The 21,196-nt window shown below is 31.6% G+C and overlaps 1 protein-coding gene across 1 annotated transcript in view; it reads right to left on the bottom strand.

Annotated features, from left to right (window-relative positions):
* LOC134686893 (ribosomal protein S6 kinase 2 beta-like) overlaps positions 1-21,196 on the bottom strand; it is a 33,794-nt gene extending 12,598 nt beyond the window's left edge. Inside the window, exons 1-17 of the mRNA XM_063546728.1 lie at positions 21,049-21,196; positions 19,794-19,829; positions 19,179-19,298; positions 18,661-18,742; positions 17,830-17,910; positions 17,418-17,497; positions 11,520-11,626; positions 10,835-11,015; positions 10,187-10,257; positions 9,698-9,786; positions 8,746-8,913; positions 7,264-7,394; positions 4,784-4,834; positions 2,889-2,963; positions 2,071-2,160; positions 1,464-1,622; positions 435-596 (exon numbers count right to left, since the gene is read on the bottom strand). Coding sequence (XP_063402798.1) covers positions 435-596; positions 1,464-1,622; positions 2,071-2,160; positions 2,889-2,963; positions 4,784-4,834; positions 7,264-7,394; positions 8,746-8,913; positions 9,698-9,786; positions 10,187-10,257; positions 10,835-11,015; positions 11,520-11,626; positions 17,418-17,497; positions 17,830-17,910; positions 18,661-18,742; positions 19,179-19,298; positions 19,794-19,829; positions 21,049-21,108 — 1,743 coding nt within the window. The 5' untranslated portion in view covers positions 21,109-21,196. The remainder of the gene's footprint in view (positions 1-434; positions 597-1,463; positions 1,623-2,070; positions 2,161-2,888; positions 2,964-4,783; positions 4,835-7,263; positions 7,395-8,745; positions 8,914-9,697; positions 9,787-10,186; positions 10,258-10,834; positions 11,016-11,519; positions 11,627-17,417; positions 17,498-17,829; positions 17,911-18,660; positions 18,743-19,178; positions 19,299-19,793; positions 19,830-21,048) is intronic.

Raw genomic sequence — 21,196 nt, 5'->3', positions numbered from 1 at the left:
GAAATTGATTAGGCAAACCGGTTTTGACAGGTAATGATTAATGTAATTAAGGGTATTTGGACTTCATAATTAGACCGGAATTCGTAATACACAGGGTCCGGTTAACAAAGGGTATTTTAACAAAGACTTTGAATTGAAAAATATGGGACTTTCATTTTCGGCCGGAATGGACAGGAAACCGGTATATTCAGGGTTCGGTTTAATCAGGTTTGACTGTATGTTTAAAACATCAATTGATAATTATTGAATCGGGGTCATTTTTATGCATTATGTATTTCTAAAATTAAACATATATTGAGTTAACAATAGTAGATTTCTTTGAAAAAGTTAATCCTGATGTAAAAAATTCAAACAAACAACTGTTTTCACTCTATATAGCTATAAAATTGAAGGCTTTCAACCACGAGACCATCCAGCTGGTCTAAAAACCTTACCTCAGGTGCTACAAAATTTGCTGTATAACATGGTGTCATCAATAATCCATTATCTGCTCTCAACTGTTTGGCAAATCCAAAATCACAAATACGTAGACTATCGGGTGATCCACTTGTATCTGCATACAATATGTTTGATGGCTTTAAATCTCTATGAACAACCTAAATAAGAATACAACAAAAGAATAATGTCATTTTTCTAAGGGTTTTCTGAAGGAAGTTCTTTTTGGTTCTGAAATTTTGACCTCAACTTGGTCTAAATAATAAAACTTTTATCTTAATTTCCTTTTGAAGAAAGAATACATAATTTTCTTCCAACTTGACTCTTTTGTCTAATCCCCTTAATGTAAAAAATAATCTTCTTATTTCTTGTAAGTACACATTATACAGGGCAACCAAAAGTAATGACTTAATGGAGTAACATGCTGAAATTTCGTTAAATTTATTACTGCCTTCCCTGGTTACCATGTATGCTCAATGCAACAGCCCAGTTCAAATGGTGAAGTTAAAAAATTGTAAATTTTACTGAAGCCATCACAAGTTGGTTTACCTTTTATGGAATAACCGTTTCACAGATGATATCAGATATGTTCCTTACTTTGTAACTACAATCTCCTTTCTTTTTCATCAATGTGACCTAGGAATAAGACTATTTGCCAGGTTTGTAATAACATGAGCAACACGACAGGTGTGGAGCAGGATCTGCTTACCTTCCAGAGCACCAATAGTTTTTAGTGGGGTTCGTGTAGTTGAGTCTTTAGTTTTCTATGTTGTGTCTTGTGTACTTTTATTTGTCTGTTTGTTTTTATCTTTTATAGCCATGGCATTGTTAGTATATTTTTGATCTACAAGTTTGACTGTCCCTTTGATATCTTTCTCCCCTTTTTATAATCAGTTAACTTGAATTTTTTTTTAATACTAGTTTTTTAGAACAAGATTTAGTTGGCTTATTGCTTAATATACAATTAAATTATTGTTTTAGTGCCTTTAGTGATACTTTGAAATATCAAATCAACAATCAAGACTTACCCCATTAGAATGTAAATATTCAACTGTTTTCGTAACAACTTGTAGAACTGCACTGGCCTCTCTTTCAGAGAAAAATTTTTGCCGTAATATTTTGTCAAGAAGTTCTCCTCCTTGCATTAATTCTGTCACCATGTAAACTTTATTACCATTATCAAATACCTACAATACATTTTGTTCAAACTTTAAATCACAAACGGTGAACATAATGGATAATAACATACAAAGGCTCTCAAAAATCTCATTATGAATGACTTGTGGTCATGTTTTCATTGAATCAATGACTTTCAGTACTTTATCCTGATCCATCAAAAAGTTCAGATAAAAAAGAACTATTATAGACATTTAATAAGGACTGCCACTTGATTTCATTCTTTTTAATTTCGTTATACCTTTAATTGCTTTAAAGTTGAACAATAGTCTAGCAGCTGCACGATTTGGTAATCTGAACTATCAATTCCCCCCCCCCCCAAAAAAAAAAAAACAACTCCTAAATTTATTCTTCTAAGGAAAGCAATCAATTATGTACTTATTTGCACTTTTTCTGTTGTTGTTTTTGTTTCTATCATCTAGTACACGATCCCTTCAATTGACTTTTGTAAATACTTACATCCCGTAATCGTATTATGTTACGATAGTGACCGAATCGTAATAAAATTTCTACTTCTTCTGATGGGTCCCTTTTTTCTTTTTCCATGATCTGAAATACAAATAAACATATTCGAAATTCCGATCTTATTAGAATAGGAACTAATATTCTATATCAAACTTCCACAGTAGAAATGTAGATTTGAAATTGTTTGCCTCAAAAATGTGTGCCTTTATAAAAAATCACAATCATTTAAAGCCAAAACATAAACAATTAACATGAAGCCAAATGACTTCCTATAATTCCATATTCAAGTTTTATTATAACAGAAACATCATAAAATATATCAAAATTTTGTTCTGTATATTATCTTTTTGTCATAATAAAGCTAGACCATATTTCATGAAAGTTTGACAAAGTTATTGATGTATAAAGAAAACTTTTACAAAATTTTGCCAAGAGTATAATCTAAATACTGAATTATAATCATATGATGAGTGAGGACTGTTGTTTAGTGAATATACCTGACTGAAGGGTGCTTGCCTAACATCCAGTGGTAATTTAGATATTGTTAGTCTAAGGACAAAATGATGGTCTAAAACAGCCATATATATTTCTTACAAGCATTCCTATACTGTGGATTCATTTATTTACGTGGGTACCAATTTTCGTGGTTTGAGGAAAACTTACATATTCGTGGATATTTAAATTCGTGGTTTTGGCAAAGTCTTCAGTCATTCCTTTAGAAAATTTGTAATTCGTTTCCTGTACCCAATGAAATCCACGAAAATTGGTATCCAACAAATATCTATGAATCCACAGTAATTCAATAGACCTACCTTTACTGCATAACTCTGCCCTGACAACTTGTGGATACATCTCTTGCATACAGAGTAAGAGCCTATTCCTATATCCTAAAATGTATACATATATTAATGTAAACAGCTGTGTCAAAAGTGAAGGATATACAGTCGATTCCACTTAATTGCATACCGCTTAATAGCATAATTCGGTTAATTGCATAGTTTTCTCCTGCACAAAACCATTTCCCATTCATCTAATGTTAAATTGTCCGGTTATATGCATAGCCCTACAGGTGGCCTTTCGGTTTATTGCATAGAAAATTATTGCCGTCTAGATATGCTTAGTTAAAACTGACGAGATTTTTGAACGGAAACGGCAATTTGGTAAGTAAAATTTGCTTGAATGCATCCTTATTTTCGTTATTATTATATATTTACTTTTGTGTTATTCAAATAAAGTTTTAAAACAGTTTCTATCGTGTTTATATTATGGAATTTGGTTTATAAATAAACCTCGATGTCTACACAGGTAAAGTTTCCAATGTTCTATTTTAAGCCTCGAGGTAATAAAAATGTCAAACAGATAATTGTTGTAAAAACACTGACCATTCTATCTCAAACTTGAAAGGGTGTTAATAATTGATTGGATTGAAACAATTGTCCATTGATTACATTTTGGGTTAATTTTAAAAACAATAACTCCTGCTAATTATCGATCACGACATAACCAATGTGAACTCTTGTAATTGGGCTTGGGGGATCTGTATTAATGTTAAATATTGTAGGGCATTTATATATGGTTAAAGAATCTTAGACATCAATTATTATTGCTGATATTTTATGAAAAGAGCTTTTACTTTTAATTATTATATTTTCTCACTTTCAACACTTGTGTCCAGCAAATAACCTGTACAGGGCCCCATTACTGCTTTGCATATAACACCTCGTTAGTTTCGTATATACGATGTATTACTTCAATGTCCAACTGCATATCAAAGGCAATTCATTACACATCTATTGTTAAAATAATTGTAAACTGGGAAGTATTGTTTAAAAGTATATTTTAATTAAAAGCATAGCAATGTACATTGTACACATGGATCATAGAAACAAATCTATTTTTAGAACAGTTTATTTTCGTATCACAGGTAAAGGAAAGTCAGAACCAAAATAAACTAAAACAAAATGTCTTTATAATCTTTATTTAAAGAAACAAAATAAAATAACACATATGACTCTAGATAAATATTTTTTATTAGAATAAATTAACATTCAGTATGTTGTATGTTGATTACAGACGTTCATCTTTCTCCAGGGATTTCCTGATCTGTTCTATCAATGTTATTTGACTCTGTCATTTGGCATTTCGGATATAAGCATACTCCGCTTTATTGCATAATTTTGTCTAGGCTATGCAAATAACCGGAATCTACTGTACTCTTATTGTGCATATTGAAATTGTTGCAAAAACTTAAAATAAAGTAATTTAACATGAAGCCAAAAAAGGACAGAAATCTTGCACAACTCTGAAATAAAATATTCGATTTTTTTTTAAATGAATATTGTTTTTTCACTGGGTCAAAAAAATAAGTAAGATATATATCTGACTCAAGTTATACAGGCTTCATAGAGTGAATGCCATATTCAAAAAGATATGAGTCCTATCACTCAAATTGAAAGGGGACCTTCTTCTGTAAATTCTCATGTTGTATTGTATTTACATGAGATTAAGTTAAATCAAATTTGAGTTATCATATGCAGTGTGACCAAGAGTACATGCTACAACCTTATTTGCGCATTTTGAAATTGTTGCTTTAATAGAATAGAAGGCATTTAACCAGAAGCAAATAAACTGGCCCTATAGAAAAACATGCACTTGGCAGAAGGCATAAAATATATACAGTGGTCTGAACTACAATGCTAAATCTTACCTCTTTCATTTCATATTCTTCAGAAAACGATATGGCCTTGACACCAGGTAGCTAAAAAGATACAAACAAACAAATAACAAAAACACAAATTAACAGTAATAACTTGTTCATTACTGAGATTTATTTTAGTGCTAAAAGTATGCATACACTAGGATCATTATTGTTGAAATTTGAGGTACCTTTGACAGCTGTAAATTATGTTGTGTATTCATTGGAAATTATGTTTATAGTAATAAAAGCTACAATACTCTCTTTCTTTTGAAGATATCATCTCAGTGTTAAGCTTTCAGTGTCTAACATATGATGAAAGTTTTATCTTGAATGATAGTAGTCACAAAATCTATAAACCAAGAGTTTACAATGTTGTCATTGAATAGAAACATCCTACTAATATTAAAGAGATGTTTACTAAACTATTAAAAAAATCAAGTTCCAGTGGGCATTTTGCCAAAAAAAATAATACCAGTTGAGCATCTTCACAAGAGGCTCTCAATAGCCTGAAATGCTCACCTACCTTTCAGAAGATTTTTAAATGATAGCAAACTTGATGAACAAATTGTGTAAAATTGTCTTTAAAGGGCAATAACTCCTTAAGGGGTCAATTGACAATTATGGTCTTTCAACTTTTTTGTAGATCTTACTTTGCTGAACATTATTGCTGTTTACAGTTTATTTCTATCTATAATAATATTCAAGATAATAACAAACTTGAGGCTCTATAGAGCAGGTGTCGCTCACCTTGGTCATTGTGAATATTAAACAAAGGACACAGATGGATTCATGACGAAAATGGGTTTTAGTGATGGTGATCTGTTTGTAGATCTCACTTTACTGAACATTCTTGCTGCTTACAATTCATCTATCTATATTAAACTTGGCCCAGTAGTTGCAGTGTCCGTGGAAAAGTTAGTAAAATTTACAAATTTTATGAAAATTGTAAACTAGATTTAGAGCCTGTGTCCCTCACCTTGGTCTTTGTGAATATTAAACAAAGGAAGAGGATGGATTCATGAAAAAAATTGTGTTTTGATGATGGTGATGTGTTTGTACATCTTACTTTACTGAACATTCTTGCTGCTTAAAATTATCTCTATCTATAATGAACTTGGCCCAGTAGTTTCAGTGGAAAATGTTATGAAAAAAAGGACAATAACTCCTTTCAGTCATGTTGACTTATTTGTAAATCTTACTTAGCTGAACATTATTGCTGTTCACAGTTTATCTCTATCTATAATAATATTCAAGATAATAACCAAAAACAGCAAAATTTCCTTAAAACTAACAATTCGTGGTCAGCAACCCAACAGCGGGTTGTCTGATTCATTCCAAAATATCAGAGCAGATAAATCTTGACCTGATAAACAATTTTACTCTATGTCAGATTTGCTCTAAATGCTTTGGTTTTTATGTTTTAAGCCAAAACTGAATTTTACCCCTATATTCTATTTTAACCCAGGGTGGCCATCTTGGTTGGATGGCCAGGTCACCGGACACATTTTTCAAACTACATACCCCAAAGATGATTGTGGCAAAGATTGGATTCACTTAGTCCAGTAGTTTCAGAGGAGAAGATTTTTGTAAAAGTTTACTAAGATTTACGAAAAAAGGTTAAAAATTGACTATAGAGGGCAATAACTCCTAAAGGGATTAACTGACCATTTCGGTCATGTTGACTTATTTGTAAATCTTACTTTGCTGAACATTCTTGCTGTTTACAGTTTATCTCTATCTATAATAATATTCAAGATAATAACCCAACAGAAAAATTACCATAAAATTACCAATTCAGGGGCAGCAAACCCAACAACCGGTTATCTGATTCATCTGAAAATTTCAGGGCAGATAGATCTTGACCTGATGAACAATTTTACATCGGTCAGATTTGCTCTTAATGATTTGGTTTTTGAGTTATAAGCCAAAAACTGCATTTGACCCCTTTGTTCTATTTTTAGCCATGGCGGCCATCTTGGTTGGTTGACCGGGTCACCGGACACATTTTTTAAACAAGATACCCCAATGATGATTGTGGTCAAGTTTGGTAAAATTTGGCCTGGTAGTTTCAGAAGCGAAGATTTTTGTAAAAGTTAACGACGACGGACGCCAAGTGATGGGAAAAGCTCACTTGGCCCTTTGGGCCAGGTGAGCTAAAATGGACTATACAGGGCAATAACTTCTTAGTGGCCATGATTGTCGATGGATCAAAACTTCGGATACAATTTATAATCTAAATACCCTAAGGAACATTTAGTTAAAGTTTGAAGGTATTTGGCCCAATAATTTCAGAGGAGAAGATTTTTGAATTAGTTTACGACGACAAACGCCAAGTGATGGCATAAGCTCACATGGGGCCCTTTTGGCCCCGGTGAGCTAACAATATAGAGCTTTTCATGTGAAGCTCTGATAAGTCCAAAATCTAGATAACAAGTTGTGAATCACAACCATACATAGGTTTTAATTCTTTTTCAAAACTGTAAACTTACATTTTTCAGATTATGATTGTCCAATAATGGATTCTTAACCTCATGGTTGTCATCTAATAAAGCTGGTGCCACAAAACTGAAGCCTCTGAATAATTCGTGAGCTGTAGCTGATGGTGGGATACCCGGGGAATCTGCAAGACATTTCTGTGTTACACTAATTGTTTTTCAGTTGACAGTAAATTCAGAAACTATTGAGATGTTTTTATTAATGCGAAAGGGTTGTCATCACAATAAATTAAACTCGCATTTTGAAATTTTTTGTAGGAATCTAACATGATTTTTTTCAATTTTGAAAAAAAAGTTTAATCGCATTGTAGTCTTAAATATCAAAATTGCAGTAATAAATGTACACAATAATTTCTGAATTTACAGTATTAATCTGTAACGTACTTTATTTTCAACAAATAAATGAGACCAAACATAAAAATATAACTTATAACTTATTATTCTGTAATTTCATGCTCTTGACATTTTGTTAAAAAAAATTTGTAAGGGTTCCGCAGAACCCAGTGTCTTGCCTACTTTTGCTGTAAATTGCAGGCTCAACAAAAATGAGGAAAAAAATCAATAAAAATATTCCTCTTGATACTATCTTATGATTGAAAGAAGCTTCTGTAAAATTTTGGTAAAAATCTAGGATAGTTAATGAATCTAATAAATGTTTTGAAAACTTTAACTGCAGACTGTATGTAATGTTAACTGGAAGAAAATCTAAGTCCATTTAAAAGTAAAATACAGAAAAAATGGAGTTATCTTTTTACAAAATTTACTTCTGGATATTATCTTATGATCATAAATAAGCTTCTGTCCAAGTTTGGTACAAAACCAGGATAGTTTAAGAAAGTTATCAAAATTATAAAAACTTAAACCACAGAGTGAATGTGATGTTTCCCCGCAGAAAAACTAAGTCTATTTAAGAGTAAAATGCGGAAAAAGAGATTTATTTTTTTACAAAATTTACTTCTGGATACTATCTTATGATCATAAATAAGCTTCTGTCTAAGTTTGGTACAAAACCAGGATAGTTTAAGAAAGTTATTAAAATTCTAAAAACTTTAACCAGAGTGAATGTTATGTTTCCCTGCAGAAAAAACTAAGTCCATTTATAAGTAAAATACGTAAAAAATGGAATTTTATTTAAAAAAAATTTACTTCTGGATACTATCTTATGATCAAAAACAAGCTTCTGTCCAAGTTTGGTAGAAATCCAGTATAGTGTAAGAAAGTTATTAAATTTTCAAAACCTTTAACCACAGAGTGAATATTTGTGGACGCCACTGCCGACAACGGAATGTAGGATCGCTTAGTCTCGCTTTTTCGACTAAAGTCGAAGGCTCGACAAAAATCATCAGATTTATCTTTTTTTTATAATTACTCAATTAAGTTCGTAGACATTATTTATTCCTTAAATAGCGCATATGGCAGGGTGCATCTGTTGTTTCTTCAATGATCAAGGTTTGTTGTACAGTCTAAATAAATTACCTTTTGGAGTTCTGGATGTAAATTCTTGGTCAAAATAAAAAGCATCATCTGTTTGTACTACTGCTGGCTTAAAAGGTGGGTTTAATATTTTTTTATACAGTTTATCAAAATCTATGGTGGAAAAAAATGGTTGTTTCTTCATATCTTCTATGCCATTGGCACCTGTCCCTAAAATAAAATGTTGTCAACATTAAAATTGATATATCAGTGGTATAAGAAAACATGTAAGAATTTCTGATCAGAATGACAAAAGGTTATCAATGAGAAAAAGAAAATGCGATGTCTAGCTGCTACCTCATCAAAATAAGTGATGCTTTCTTTCAGAAATTGCAGACTGGACATAATGTGTAGTGAATATCTGAACAAGAATGTGTCCATAGTACACAGATGCTCCACTCGCACTATCAATTTCCATGTTCAGTGGACCATGAAATTTGGCTTTAAAATTAGAAAGATCATATCATAGGGAACATGGGTACTAAGTTTTAAGTGGATGTGACTTCAACTTCATCAAAAACTACCTTGACCAAAAACTTTAACCTGACTTCGTACTCTCATTTTCTATGTTCAGTGGACCGTGAAATTGGGGTCAAAACTTTAATTTGGCATTAAAATTGGAAAGATCATATCATAAGGAACATGGGTACCAAGTTTCAAGTTGATTGGACTTCAACTTCATCAAAAACTAACTTGACCAATAACTTTAACCTGAACCAGGACGGATGGACGAACAGACGGAGACACAGACCAGAAAACATTATGCCCCTCTACTATCGTAGGTGGGTCATCAAAAACTAACTTGACCAAAAACTTAAACCTGAACCATGACGGACGAACAGACGGAGGCACAGACAAGAAAACATAATGCCCCTCTACTATCGTAGGTGGGGCATAAAGATATATTCTTAAAACAGTCCTTTAAATGGGTAGAATTTTGTACGTAATATCTTACCTAATCTATTAGCTGGATTTCTTTTAAATAAACATCTCAGTAATCCTTGAGCGTCCGGACTTAAAAACTGTGGCATACCTAATTTGGCTCTGAAAATATTCAAATATATATTTCAGTTGAAAATTAAAAAAAAATACTGTATACTGTACAACAGAGTATGAAATAAACACTAGTGTTAAAGTCTCAATCCTTAAACATCAAATGGTGTCTTAAATCTTAACGAATTAAACTATAATTTGAATGTAAAAAATTTTATCACATTTTTTCAGGAATGACTTTGTTTGAATATATTTTGGTAGCGGTTAAAATCAACAAAAATTATAATGTGGACAATATGAGCATAAAAAATCAATCACTTCTATAATTTCTTGGTGATGAATGATTTCATCTTTTAACCTTTTGTAATTGTTATTTTCAATAAAACAATTCAAGCAGAACTAGGGACATTGTAGTTTTCAATTTGCAAGAAATTGTTTAAATTGAGCTTACTTCAATATTTGAGTCATAGTTTCCTTTCTGTTGGACCCTTGGAATGGTAAAGCACCTGTCAACATTTCAAACTAAAAAAAAATAAATAAAAATAATCATTATTCCCAGAAATATATAGTCAATAATTGCATATTTTCTTCACATAAAGACAATCAACGCTGCTGATTCATAATGATTCATACACTTTGACTGTTTTGTTTGCATAGTTTACATGTTGTAGCATTGCCATCTGTATTAAACATACATACACAGAACATTGGCATACCAAAAAGTGGTCCCCTTAAACCTGATTTAATCAACAAGTATTTATAAAACTATAAAGAAGATTTAAAAGCCAGACAGACAATTAATAGGACACAAAACACAATATAGAAAACTAAAGTCTAGGCAACACAAACCCCACCAGAAACTGGGGGTGATCTTAGCCACTTGTGAAGGGTTACAGGAAATAATACAAATCTTTTTAATTCATATTTGCTGGTGAATCACTCTTAAATATTCACGATATATCTCAACACATTTCTCTGGTATTGTATCATAGGTTAGTTAAATCGTATTATCAATCACCTTTCTTTCAATGTGAATCACTCTATACCAGAAAGATTTCTTAACACCTAATTACTGTAACAAAAAAAGCTATCAACTCACCATAAGAACACCATATGACCACCAATCTGCTGCAGTACCGTGACCCTTTCTATTGACAACCTCAGGGGCCATATACTCCACTGTACCACAAAAAGAATAGGTCTTCTTTTCTTCAAATACAGATTCTTTACTCAGTCCAAAGTCTGTTAATTTGATATGACCATCTGAATCAAGTAAAATGCTGAAAGACAAAAAAAAGTTTATACTTAATCAAAGATTTCATTGTATAACTTTTGAAAGATGAACCAACTTGAATATTATCATTCTATATGCAGAAAACGGTGAAATATTAAGATTTTCAACTTTTCTCTGTGATGTTTTATACTAACATAATGAATATCCTTCCTACATTGTACATTACTTTGAAACACCAGCATGATATCAATCAGCTCCAATTACATCAATAAACAATCTGTTCTTACTGTGACATAATATTATAAAGCCAAATAAAATAATGTGTGTGTGTTTCATATTACATTTTTTTTTACATCGAGTCTGTGGAGGAGAAATTCTGACTTGAACAGTGCTTAACGAAAAATTACCATAGAAACTTTGAGGGAGGCTATTTCAAAGCTTAAAATATAGAGTAGGTAGGAAAATAAGAAACACACATATTCTTTTATTTGGCCTTAGCATTATGACATAGGCAATGTACAGGAATTAGTTTAAGGTGGTCTCAACTCACTTCTCCGGCTTCAGATCTCTGTAGACAATACCAACTGAATGTAAATGATCCAAGGCCATAGCCAGCTCAGCCAGGTAAAACTTCACATCCTCTTCAGTAAACATCACCTAATATATACACAAATTAACCTTACATTTTTACACAACATTTTACTTAAATTGCATTATAGAGGACCAAAAAAAATAATATTAGATTTGTTTAGCTGACAAATCATGAAATAAGAAAAATGATGACTGATGTCTCAAAAAATAAAATTTAGTTTTAAATATTGCTTTACTAAAAATCAGAATTTGTTAAAAAAAACTATGTAGTATGACCATTGTTTGAAACAATACTGGAAAGTGTCATTGAAAAATTTATATCGATGGTGAAGAAATTCTCATGCAGCTTAGGGAGTTGTAGCTCAATAAGGGTCTGTATAAAAACATCATCACACAAAGTATTAAACATTAAAGATACTCTAATATAACTAGAGGCTCTAAAGAGCCTGTGTCGCTCACCTTGGTCTTTATGAATATTAAACAAAGGAAGAGGATGGATTCATGACAAAATTGTCTTTTGGTGATGGTGATGTGTTTGTACATCTTACTTTACTGATCATTCTTGCTGCTTAAAATTATCTCTATCTATAATGAACTTGGCCCAATAGTTTCAGTGAAAAATGTTAAAAAAAAATTACAAATTTTATGAAAATGATTAAAAATTGACTATAAAGGACAATAACTCCATAGGGGGTCAATTGACCATTTCAGTCACGTTGACTTATTTGTAAATCTTACTTTGCTGAACATTATTGCTGTTTACAGTTTATCTCTATCTATAATAGTATTCAAGATAATAACCAAACACAGCAAAATTTCCTTAAAACTAACAATTCAGGATCAGCAACCCAACAACAGGTTATCTGATTCATCCAAAAATTTCAGAGCAGATAAATCTTTCAGTTGAACGGCAAACGATTTAATGGCTTCTAAGGTCAAGACATTGGTCACGTGATAAAAGGTCAGAGTTTACGATTTTTTGGTAAACGTGCATGCCTCGTGGTTTTTGGACTCGTATTGTCTTATTTGTACTCGTACATTGATAAAAACCAAAGAGTTCAATTCTAGATTGAATAAGCTTCCTTATTTTATATAATTATCATTAAAAAGTGTTGTAAAAATGTTATAAATTCACGAGTGAAGTGAAACTTTTTTTCTGAAAATTTGCGTAGGTCCACGGAAAATCCTTTATAATTCCTCAAATAGGTTTGGTAACGTGTTGAGGGGTATAAAATATGAAGTAAAACCAATTTTTGCTTCTTATAATACTTTATCAGATCACAAAAACCCCGGATACGCAATTGTGTCAGATTATTCGTTGCGAAGCGGAGATCAAAGGGAGATAACTCGGTACGCGCATCGTAGGATATTGCAAGTTCACAACAGTAAATTCGAGTAAAATTAATGATTGCAGATATATTTCGACAATTTCTTCAGTAAATTTTCAATATTACATGTTCCTCTACTGTTGTAACATTAAAATAGTCATGGGAAGGTTGAATATGACATTTTTTTTCAAGTACTTACAGGTTATTGAACACTTCCAAAGAAGAAAATTCTGAACTTGGACTTATTGTATTTTCTCAAACACCCTTTTGGTAGATAGAAGGATACAAGAGGGGTTTATCAGTTGTCAGTAGAACCTGTGTTACAATAGAATTGAACTTTTCATTGCATGACAGCAAACTGAATATGGAAACAAAGGAAATATAGTCTTTAAAATTGTGAACATTTATACTTTTGAATGAAAATAATATGAATTTGCAGAGGACAGAAGTACATGTACAATGCTTGTTTTATTGTACCTGCTTTAAGATACAGTGGTGGATCCCAGGGGTTCTGGTGACCTCCTCTTTTATGGAAGATTAATGCATTTGAATTCAGGGATTATATAGTTAACTCTCCTTTTTATCCTTGGTTGAGAATACCACCACTTATGTTTAAAATTGTCTGGATTCACCCTGAGATAAGAACCTTTATAAGATGTACAAGTTATGTTGCTTGCCTTAATCAAGAGAAAATATCTGAACCCAAAGAACCAGAAAGGGATTTAGAACATAATAATCAACACAAAGATAACTGAGCAAAAGCTGTATTGCAACCTGATATCATGCAGTTCTCATCATAATTCCTATTATATGTATTATTTCAAATTTTGCTTTATTTTTCTTCTTCTTATATTTGAATTCAATAGTCCTGCAACCAACTGTTGAGTGCATTCAATTAAATTATTGATTGAATAATAAGCTATAAAGCTGACCAGTAAATAAAGTTTGAAAATGCTTTGTTGAAATACAATAGTGGTATTATATCATAAAATATACTGAATCAACTTCAAATTTAATCCAAATTCATACTTACCTGCTCTAAAATGCATAATCAATTGAAAAACAAAAACCTGAGAACACTACAATGTATAACATAGAGATTGCAGGGCCACTTCCCATGTTATAGTAGTCATAGACAAAAATAAAACTGACTTAAATTAAGTATGTTAATGTTTTTTTGTAAAAAGGACAACAATAAGATATTTATTATTCTGATATCAGAAATAATCTCATAGTATCAAATAAGAATGTCAGTTCTTTTAATTGAGATAATCAATTTAATCACATTATTTACTTTTATAAAAAAAACTCATGATATTATCTGTATAAACAATCATGGACTATATAAAAGCTTGTCAACATCTCACTTACTTCAAATGCTTTTAAAATTAACCTGTTAGTACTAAAATAAAAGAGATGTGGTATAAGATAAGATAAGATATTTTATTCCAATTAAAAAAGGCCATGAAGAGCAAAGTAATGTGTTACAATGATTTATATAATTGACACAATAATGTTGATATAAATCAGATAAACATGAATATAACCAACTCCATTCTTAGATTTTATACCACAGCCAGACCAGGGCCACACATATATTAGAAAAAAGGGTATAACAATTATATCTTCTATTATCATGATTATTAAACAGGCAAATATTCTCAAAGTCTTAATTAAAACAATATCTGTACTGTATTTATAGTTTTCTGAGTGCAAAACATTTATTTTTAATTGCAACATTTTTCAATATCTCTAGATTTTCTTGAATATGCCAATTAAATTTTGCACTTGTGCTAAACATTTCAATTTTTTTACAACTTATTATACTGTCATTTAATTCTTTTCTTTAAAAGTTATAAAGGGGAAACTGACATTTAAATATGGTATAATTGCCAATAAGATAACAGTCTAGAAACTTATCACCAGAGTCCAAGTACCTGTTAGCAGTGACAGTTAAATTACAAGTCAATTTACATACATCAACAATGAATACATTCCATTGTTTTCAGGCAAATGAGGAAAATAAGAGTACCAATAGCTTTTGTCTTACTACATGTACAAGAGAATAATAGAAATGATAATATAAATAAGGAATAATCAGAGACAAAAAAGACAGGACTTAGCCATTTGACTATATGTAAAGTATTCCCTTACTAATCCTTGGAAGAGCTGCTGTATACTTTATAGAAAAAAATATGTTGAGGATTTGGCCCCATCAATCAGGATTTTAGACATTTAATACATAATAATGTCAATTGCAATCTTCTCTATTTGTTCCAATGTATAATGAGTATAAAATTTTATACCTAGGGTGGGAATTAAATGTCTTAAATCCATGCATGTTTATTTACTCTATTGTTCTTTGTGTACATAAAATGTACATGTATATGAAATATATCAAATGCAAAAAAAAATGCTGTAATGTAAATATGGTAATTTGTAAACATCACATATTACACCCTCACTATTTAAAGACCTAGTAAAGGAAGTCCCTGCACCTCGCTAGACCAGTTTCTTAGACAAGATGTTTTATATAACTCTTGAAAGTATAACACGATAAAGGTTATTGCTAAGTATATATGTAACATCGACGTGCAATTAAGGTAAAGCAAACTGTCAAACATAAACAATCTACCACGTGTTTGTCGGCTGTACTTGAATTCAAAACGACCCATCAGGCCTTATTTACACGAATTTTTGCTAAAGCAGACAGCTAAATATGTCTGTTTACCTTATGAGGTTTGTAAAGAATGGATTTGGTGGTATGACTTGTGTATGCATGGAAATATAATGAAGAAAACATTGATTTTTACCGTAACTTTTGAATACACAACATTCCCAAGGTATCCCCACAAAACACATGGCTACTTTGTAACGATGGCTGGTAACGTATAGCCACTTTCTAACGGCAAATCTAATTGGATGATCTCCAAAGATCAATAATAAAATTGCTAATAAATGATTGGATATGAAATTGTGTCAGATTATAAATAGAGGAAAAAATGTAAACATTGAAATCCGCCATTTTGACGTAGGAAACAAACTAATTTTCAATCTTCGATTAAAGGACATTGCGCACATTGCCAGCGTATCATGCATAACCAGTCATCTGCAAATATATCTTTCAATATGTTTTTTACACTTACTTTTATATGTTTTAGTTAATTTAATGTTTTAATTTACTATAGAACGGGACATCGTTCTCAAAAATGCCGTAGACAAAATTATAGGTGGCGCTGTTTGTGGGCGTAAACCTTTTACATACGGGTCCTTTTTTTGTCGACAAATTGACCTTTATCTGTCAGATTCAGGCGTCTGCCTTCCAACTGCTTTACCTGATAAACACTTTTACTCCAGATTTGCTCTAAATGCTTTGGTTTTTATGTTTTAAGCCAAACACTGCATTTTACCCTATGTTATATTTTTAGTGATGGCGGCCATTTTGGTTGGATGGCCGGGTCACCGCACACATTTTTGAAACTACATACCCCAAAGATGGTTGTGGCCAAGTTTGGATTGATTTGGCCAAGTAGTTTCAGAGGAGAAGATTTTTGTAAGAGATAACTAAGATTTACGAAAAATGGTTAAAAATTGACTATAAAGGGCAATAACTCCTAAAGGGGTCAATTGACCATTTCGGTCATGTTGACTTATTTGTAAATCTTACTTTGCTGAACATTATTGCTGTTTACAGTTTATCTCTATCTATAATAATATTCAAGATAATAACCAAAAACAGCAAAATTTCCTTAAAATTACTAATTCAGGGGCAGCAACCCAACAACAGGTTATCTGATTTATCTGAAAATTTCAGGGCAGATAGATTTTGACCTGTTTAACAATTTTTTCCCAGTCAGATTTGCTCTAAATGCTTTGATTTTTTAGTTATAAGCAAAAAACTGCATTTTACCCCTATGTTCTATTTTTAGCCATGGCGGCCATCTTGGATGGTTGGCCGGGTCACCGAACACATTTTTTAAACTAGATACCCCAATGATGGTTATGGCCAAGTTTGGTGTAATTTGGCCCAGCAGTTTCAGAGGAGAAGATTTTTGTAAAAAGTTAACGACGCCAGACGACAGACGACGGACGCCAAGTGATGGGAAAAGCTGACTTGGCCCTTTGGGCCAGGTGAGCTAAAAAGAAGATGTGGTATGATTGGAAATGAGACAACACTCCACAAGAGACCAAATTCACAGAAATTAACAGATATAGGTAACCATAAACCTTCAACAAGGAGCAAAGCCAATACTGCAAGCCCTGATCCCTGATCATTATGAACCAAACATTATAAAATGAAAATTTATTGTAGAAATATCTAAAAATACTAAATCAGACACAATATGATCATATAAGTTTTGTACAAATTTAATGAAGATGAATTTTAAAAAGTTCATAATTCTATTCAATACCTACAATGTACATGTACCAACAAACTATCCATTAAAAGTAGATATCTATTAAACTAATTATCTCTTGAAATGATATGATTTTTATAATTGGCATCATGTATTTTTAATGTGGCCTACCTCTTTAGACAATCTTGTAAACAGATCACCACCTCTTAAAAATTCCAAAATTAGGTACAACTTTCCTTCTGTCTGAAATGCTGCAAGAAATAATAGAAGAGCAATTGACAAATGGACTGCTTCTTAATTCAAACACAGTTGTTTCAATGTACAATTAATTTTTATCACAGCAACAAATACTGAGTTAGAATGCAAACAATTTAAATATACAAATATAAATGTTCTAGTATGTGTAATATGTTTTTTATAAATTGTAAATTGTTTGGTTTTTTAAAACTTTTTAATACATAGGTTCATTGTTCATAAAATGGTGGCTTAGCAAGAACTCAGCATTTTTCTAATTCTATTAGTTCAAGCTTAATACAAAATACTATGTGTTGAAAAAATAGTAACAATCTTAAGCTTTGCTTACCATAGTGCAGTCTCACTACAAATGGATGATTAATGTCAGCTAGTATATCACGTTCCATTTTTGTTCTTTGGCGATCACGAACTGAAAAACACAATAAGAAATAAAATTAAATCATTCAGTAAGCTTTAACTAAATTGTATCTTTAAAATTCTTTAGGAATATATTAATTGCAATAAATATTCAATATATAATCAACTATTAGAGTTGATCAGATTTTTCTGGTAGGGTGTATTTCTTTTACCAAAGGCATTTTGGCTTCCCTTACAAACTGAAGTTACTAAAATGAAATCAAGGCATTGAAAGAAGTGTCCAATGATATTAACAAAATTTAACAATGCATACTTTATTATCAATCCTAAATGTAATTTAATTCAAAGATATCCACACTAATAGTCGCCAAAATCTAATTAAACCTTTAATTGGTGTTTTTGAGATAGCACATCTAGTGTAATTATCAGGGTTTCTCCTGGGTCTGCTTTTTGGCACCAAAAAACAAATTTCAAGTTAAAATGCAGAGTGTTGCCTGATAATGGAAAAGGTCAGAGAAGCCCGAAATAATCAACACATTGGACAACGTCCCACCTTTATGATTCTTTAAACAAAGTTTGTTAAAAGACTGACAGCCAAAACCCTTGATTATCAATTTCAAAATCATGATACCAAATTTGTTCTTTTAGTCGGACTGTATACTAAATGGAATGCCTTATCGACTTAATACCCCGGTATAAGTGATGTGTTTAAATAATTCTGTATATCAATTCAATTAAAAGAAAATACAACAAAAAATATACTCATTCTCAAATCAAATTTATTCAACTAACAATAAAATACCTTTTAAAGTTGCCTTTTTCAAAACCTTCATAGCATACAGGGTGCCAGCATCAGCTCCTTTTATCTTTCTCACCAGGAAAACCTGTGTATTATAAATCAGTGTTAAGGAGTCTAGACGGGCTGAGGTAACATGTATAAAAAAGATCAATGTTAAAGGAGCAATGACAGACTGGGGTTTGGGATTTAAATGTAATTATGTTCCTTCACATTTTGTTGCAGGTGGTTGGGGCTTAAAAATTGGAACCCTCAATTGAGAATGCTGCTGCTGAAAAATATTCTGTGTAAATTCAGAAAGTACTATGACATGTAGGAGGTTTTTTAAAATTGCAAATAATGCAGCTGAGTGAGAATGGCAATAATAAGAACTCCATTCTGATATCTAATCTATTTCTTTATTATAGAGGGGCATACAAAGAAATATGTGAAAAAGTAAATTCTGCAGTACATATAATCCAACAAACATTTATCTGTTCCGACCAAATCCTAAGTAGTCAAAATATTTTTAGAATATATTGTACCTTTCCAAATGATCCTTGGCCAAGAACCTTGAGCAAATCAAATGTAGATGGATCCACCTTTTCTCCATCCTTTGTTAATTCAGTCAAACAGATATTTCTCATCTGTGGATCATTGTCATTCTGTGGAGAAAAACATTTATTCCACATTGATAAAATTTTAGTAGGTTTTTCTATATGAATGGGATTTTGAATAAATAAGCATATTCACCTGCAGAAAAAGTGTATTCACCGCACAAAACACCTCGTGCTTTTAAGTCCATAATTTGGGTAAAAAAAACCAATTTGTTTTGGTAAATAATTGCCATAACATACATTTCTCTCGGAACTAGAATAAAACAGTTATTGTCTTTAGTTTTGGTTAATATGTTTAATTGACTTCTGAAAAACTGATATATTTTTCATGTGTGGATCATTGTCATTCTGTGGATAAAAACATACATATATCTTTCTTTAGAAATAAAGCTTTACTACACACATTTGAATAATAAATATCCTAGGTTTGAATTAACAGATCACATTTTAATTGTTTAACAAACATTATTGCAAAAATTTCATGATTTGAAGTCAAAAACATAGTATAACAGAACAAATTGTGGAAAATGAAACCAGTCTTACCTCATCTATAAGCATATCTTCTGTTGATCCTGTTTCCTGTAACAGAAAACGAGATTTAAAAATCTCTTAACAAATAATCATAATATGAATGGCTATTTCTAATGCTAATTTATTGGAAAAAGACATATAAAATGTTTATGATCTGAATTTATGTTTTTTAATTTTAAATGGGACCCCTCTTTCAGAAAAGTTGTTCCAAATATATTGAATATTTTCCCCTTTTCAGTTTTTCTACAACAGTAAAATGACCCCTTGCACAGTAGAAGTTCAGTTCCTAATTTAAGAAATATTACTCATTAGGGGGTATTCAAAACAGACAGCTTCATGAGGCCTAAAAAAAAAAGATATGTGTTTCCGATAACATCATTTTGAAAAATAGGGTCGGTAGGTCGGAATTCTTTTTTTTTGACATCGTAAATGAAATCCGGAAAATTATCATGGTTTTTCCAAGTCCGGATCCGTAATTAGTTTCAAAAACCGTAAGTGTGCCATTTGCAATGTTTTTGAAGCACCTGTTGTGCAAATTTCTGGGATTTTAACCTATTTGGAATACCTTTTGACATTAATAAAATGTTTTACTGGCTTTCTATGCAAGAGGAAGCAAGAGAGAAAAAATATTATGTCATCTATCAGAAAACAGGGTCGGTTGGGTTACGGGAAACACAGGTCTTTTTTTTCTCGGCCTGAACAGTTATAATAAATTGTTTTGGACCAGTGTGCAAATCAATAGAAATAATACAGGTAAATTTTTATCAAGGGATGCATTGTTGCAATAGTATTAATTAAAGCTTTGTGTCATCATTTAAACATTTCTCAATATTGACAATAAGGATGATAATTGGAATAAATCTGTTAAAAAATGTTATACCATACTTCTTCAGAAAATGTGATCATTAATTTTTAGTCTCAAATTTCTCTGTTTATTTTGTTGGTAATTTTTCTGATTATTTGTTGGTCCAAAGTGAGTGGTCCCAACCTGATGTTCTGAAGCATCTTGTTGGATTGTTACATAGGATACAGTCATAGGTCACAACATGTACAGAACACTTTCCGCAGATTTGTTGAAACTTTATTTTATTTAATGCTAGGGCACAATAGAGGGTCTTATAAAAATACCATTGACTTATCTCTCTATAAATATGTTAATGCCTAAGGCCATTTATCAGACTGGTTTGGAAATCATTTGGATGGCAACCGTTTGGTTTTGGGGAGAAATAAAATAGATGCGATATAGATTTTATATAAATTGACTAACAACATCATTGTCCGCCACTTCCATGGGCTTCCATGGATCAGCGTTTACTGCCAGTGGCATGCTTGGGCTGTAAAGAGGAATTTTGATTAATACAATATCCCCTGTCAACTTTCTTCCATTAAAATGGCGGCTTCCGACACGAGATAGA

This window comes from Mytilus trossulus, chromosome 10 (assembly GCF_036588685.1).
Source record: "Mytilus trossulus isolate FHL-02 chromosome 10, PNRI_Mtr1.1.1.hap1, whole genome shotgun sequence".
Classification (NCBI taxonomy): Eukaryota; Metazoa; Mollusca; class Bivalvia; order Mytilida; family Mytilidae; genus Mytilus; species Mytilus trossulus.
The sequence above is the reverse complement of the archived record's forward strand: the minus strand, read 5'-3'. Positions and strand labels throughout refer to the sequence as shown.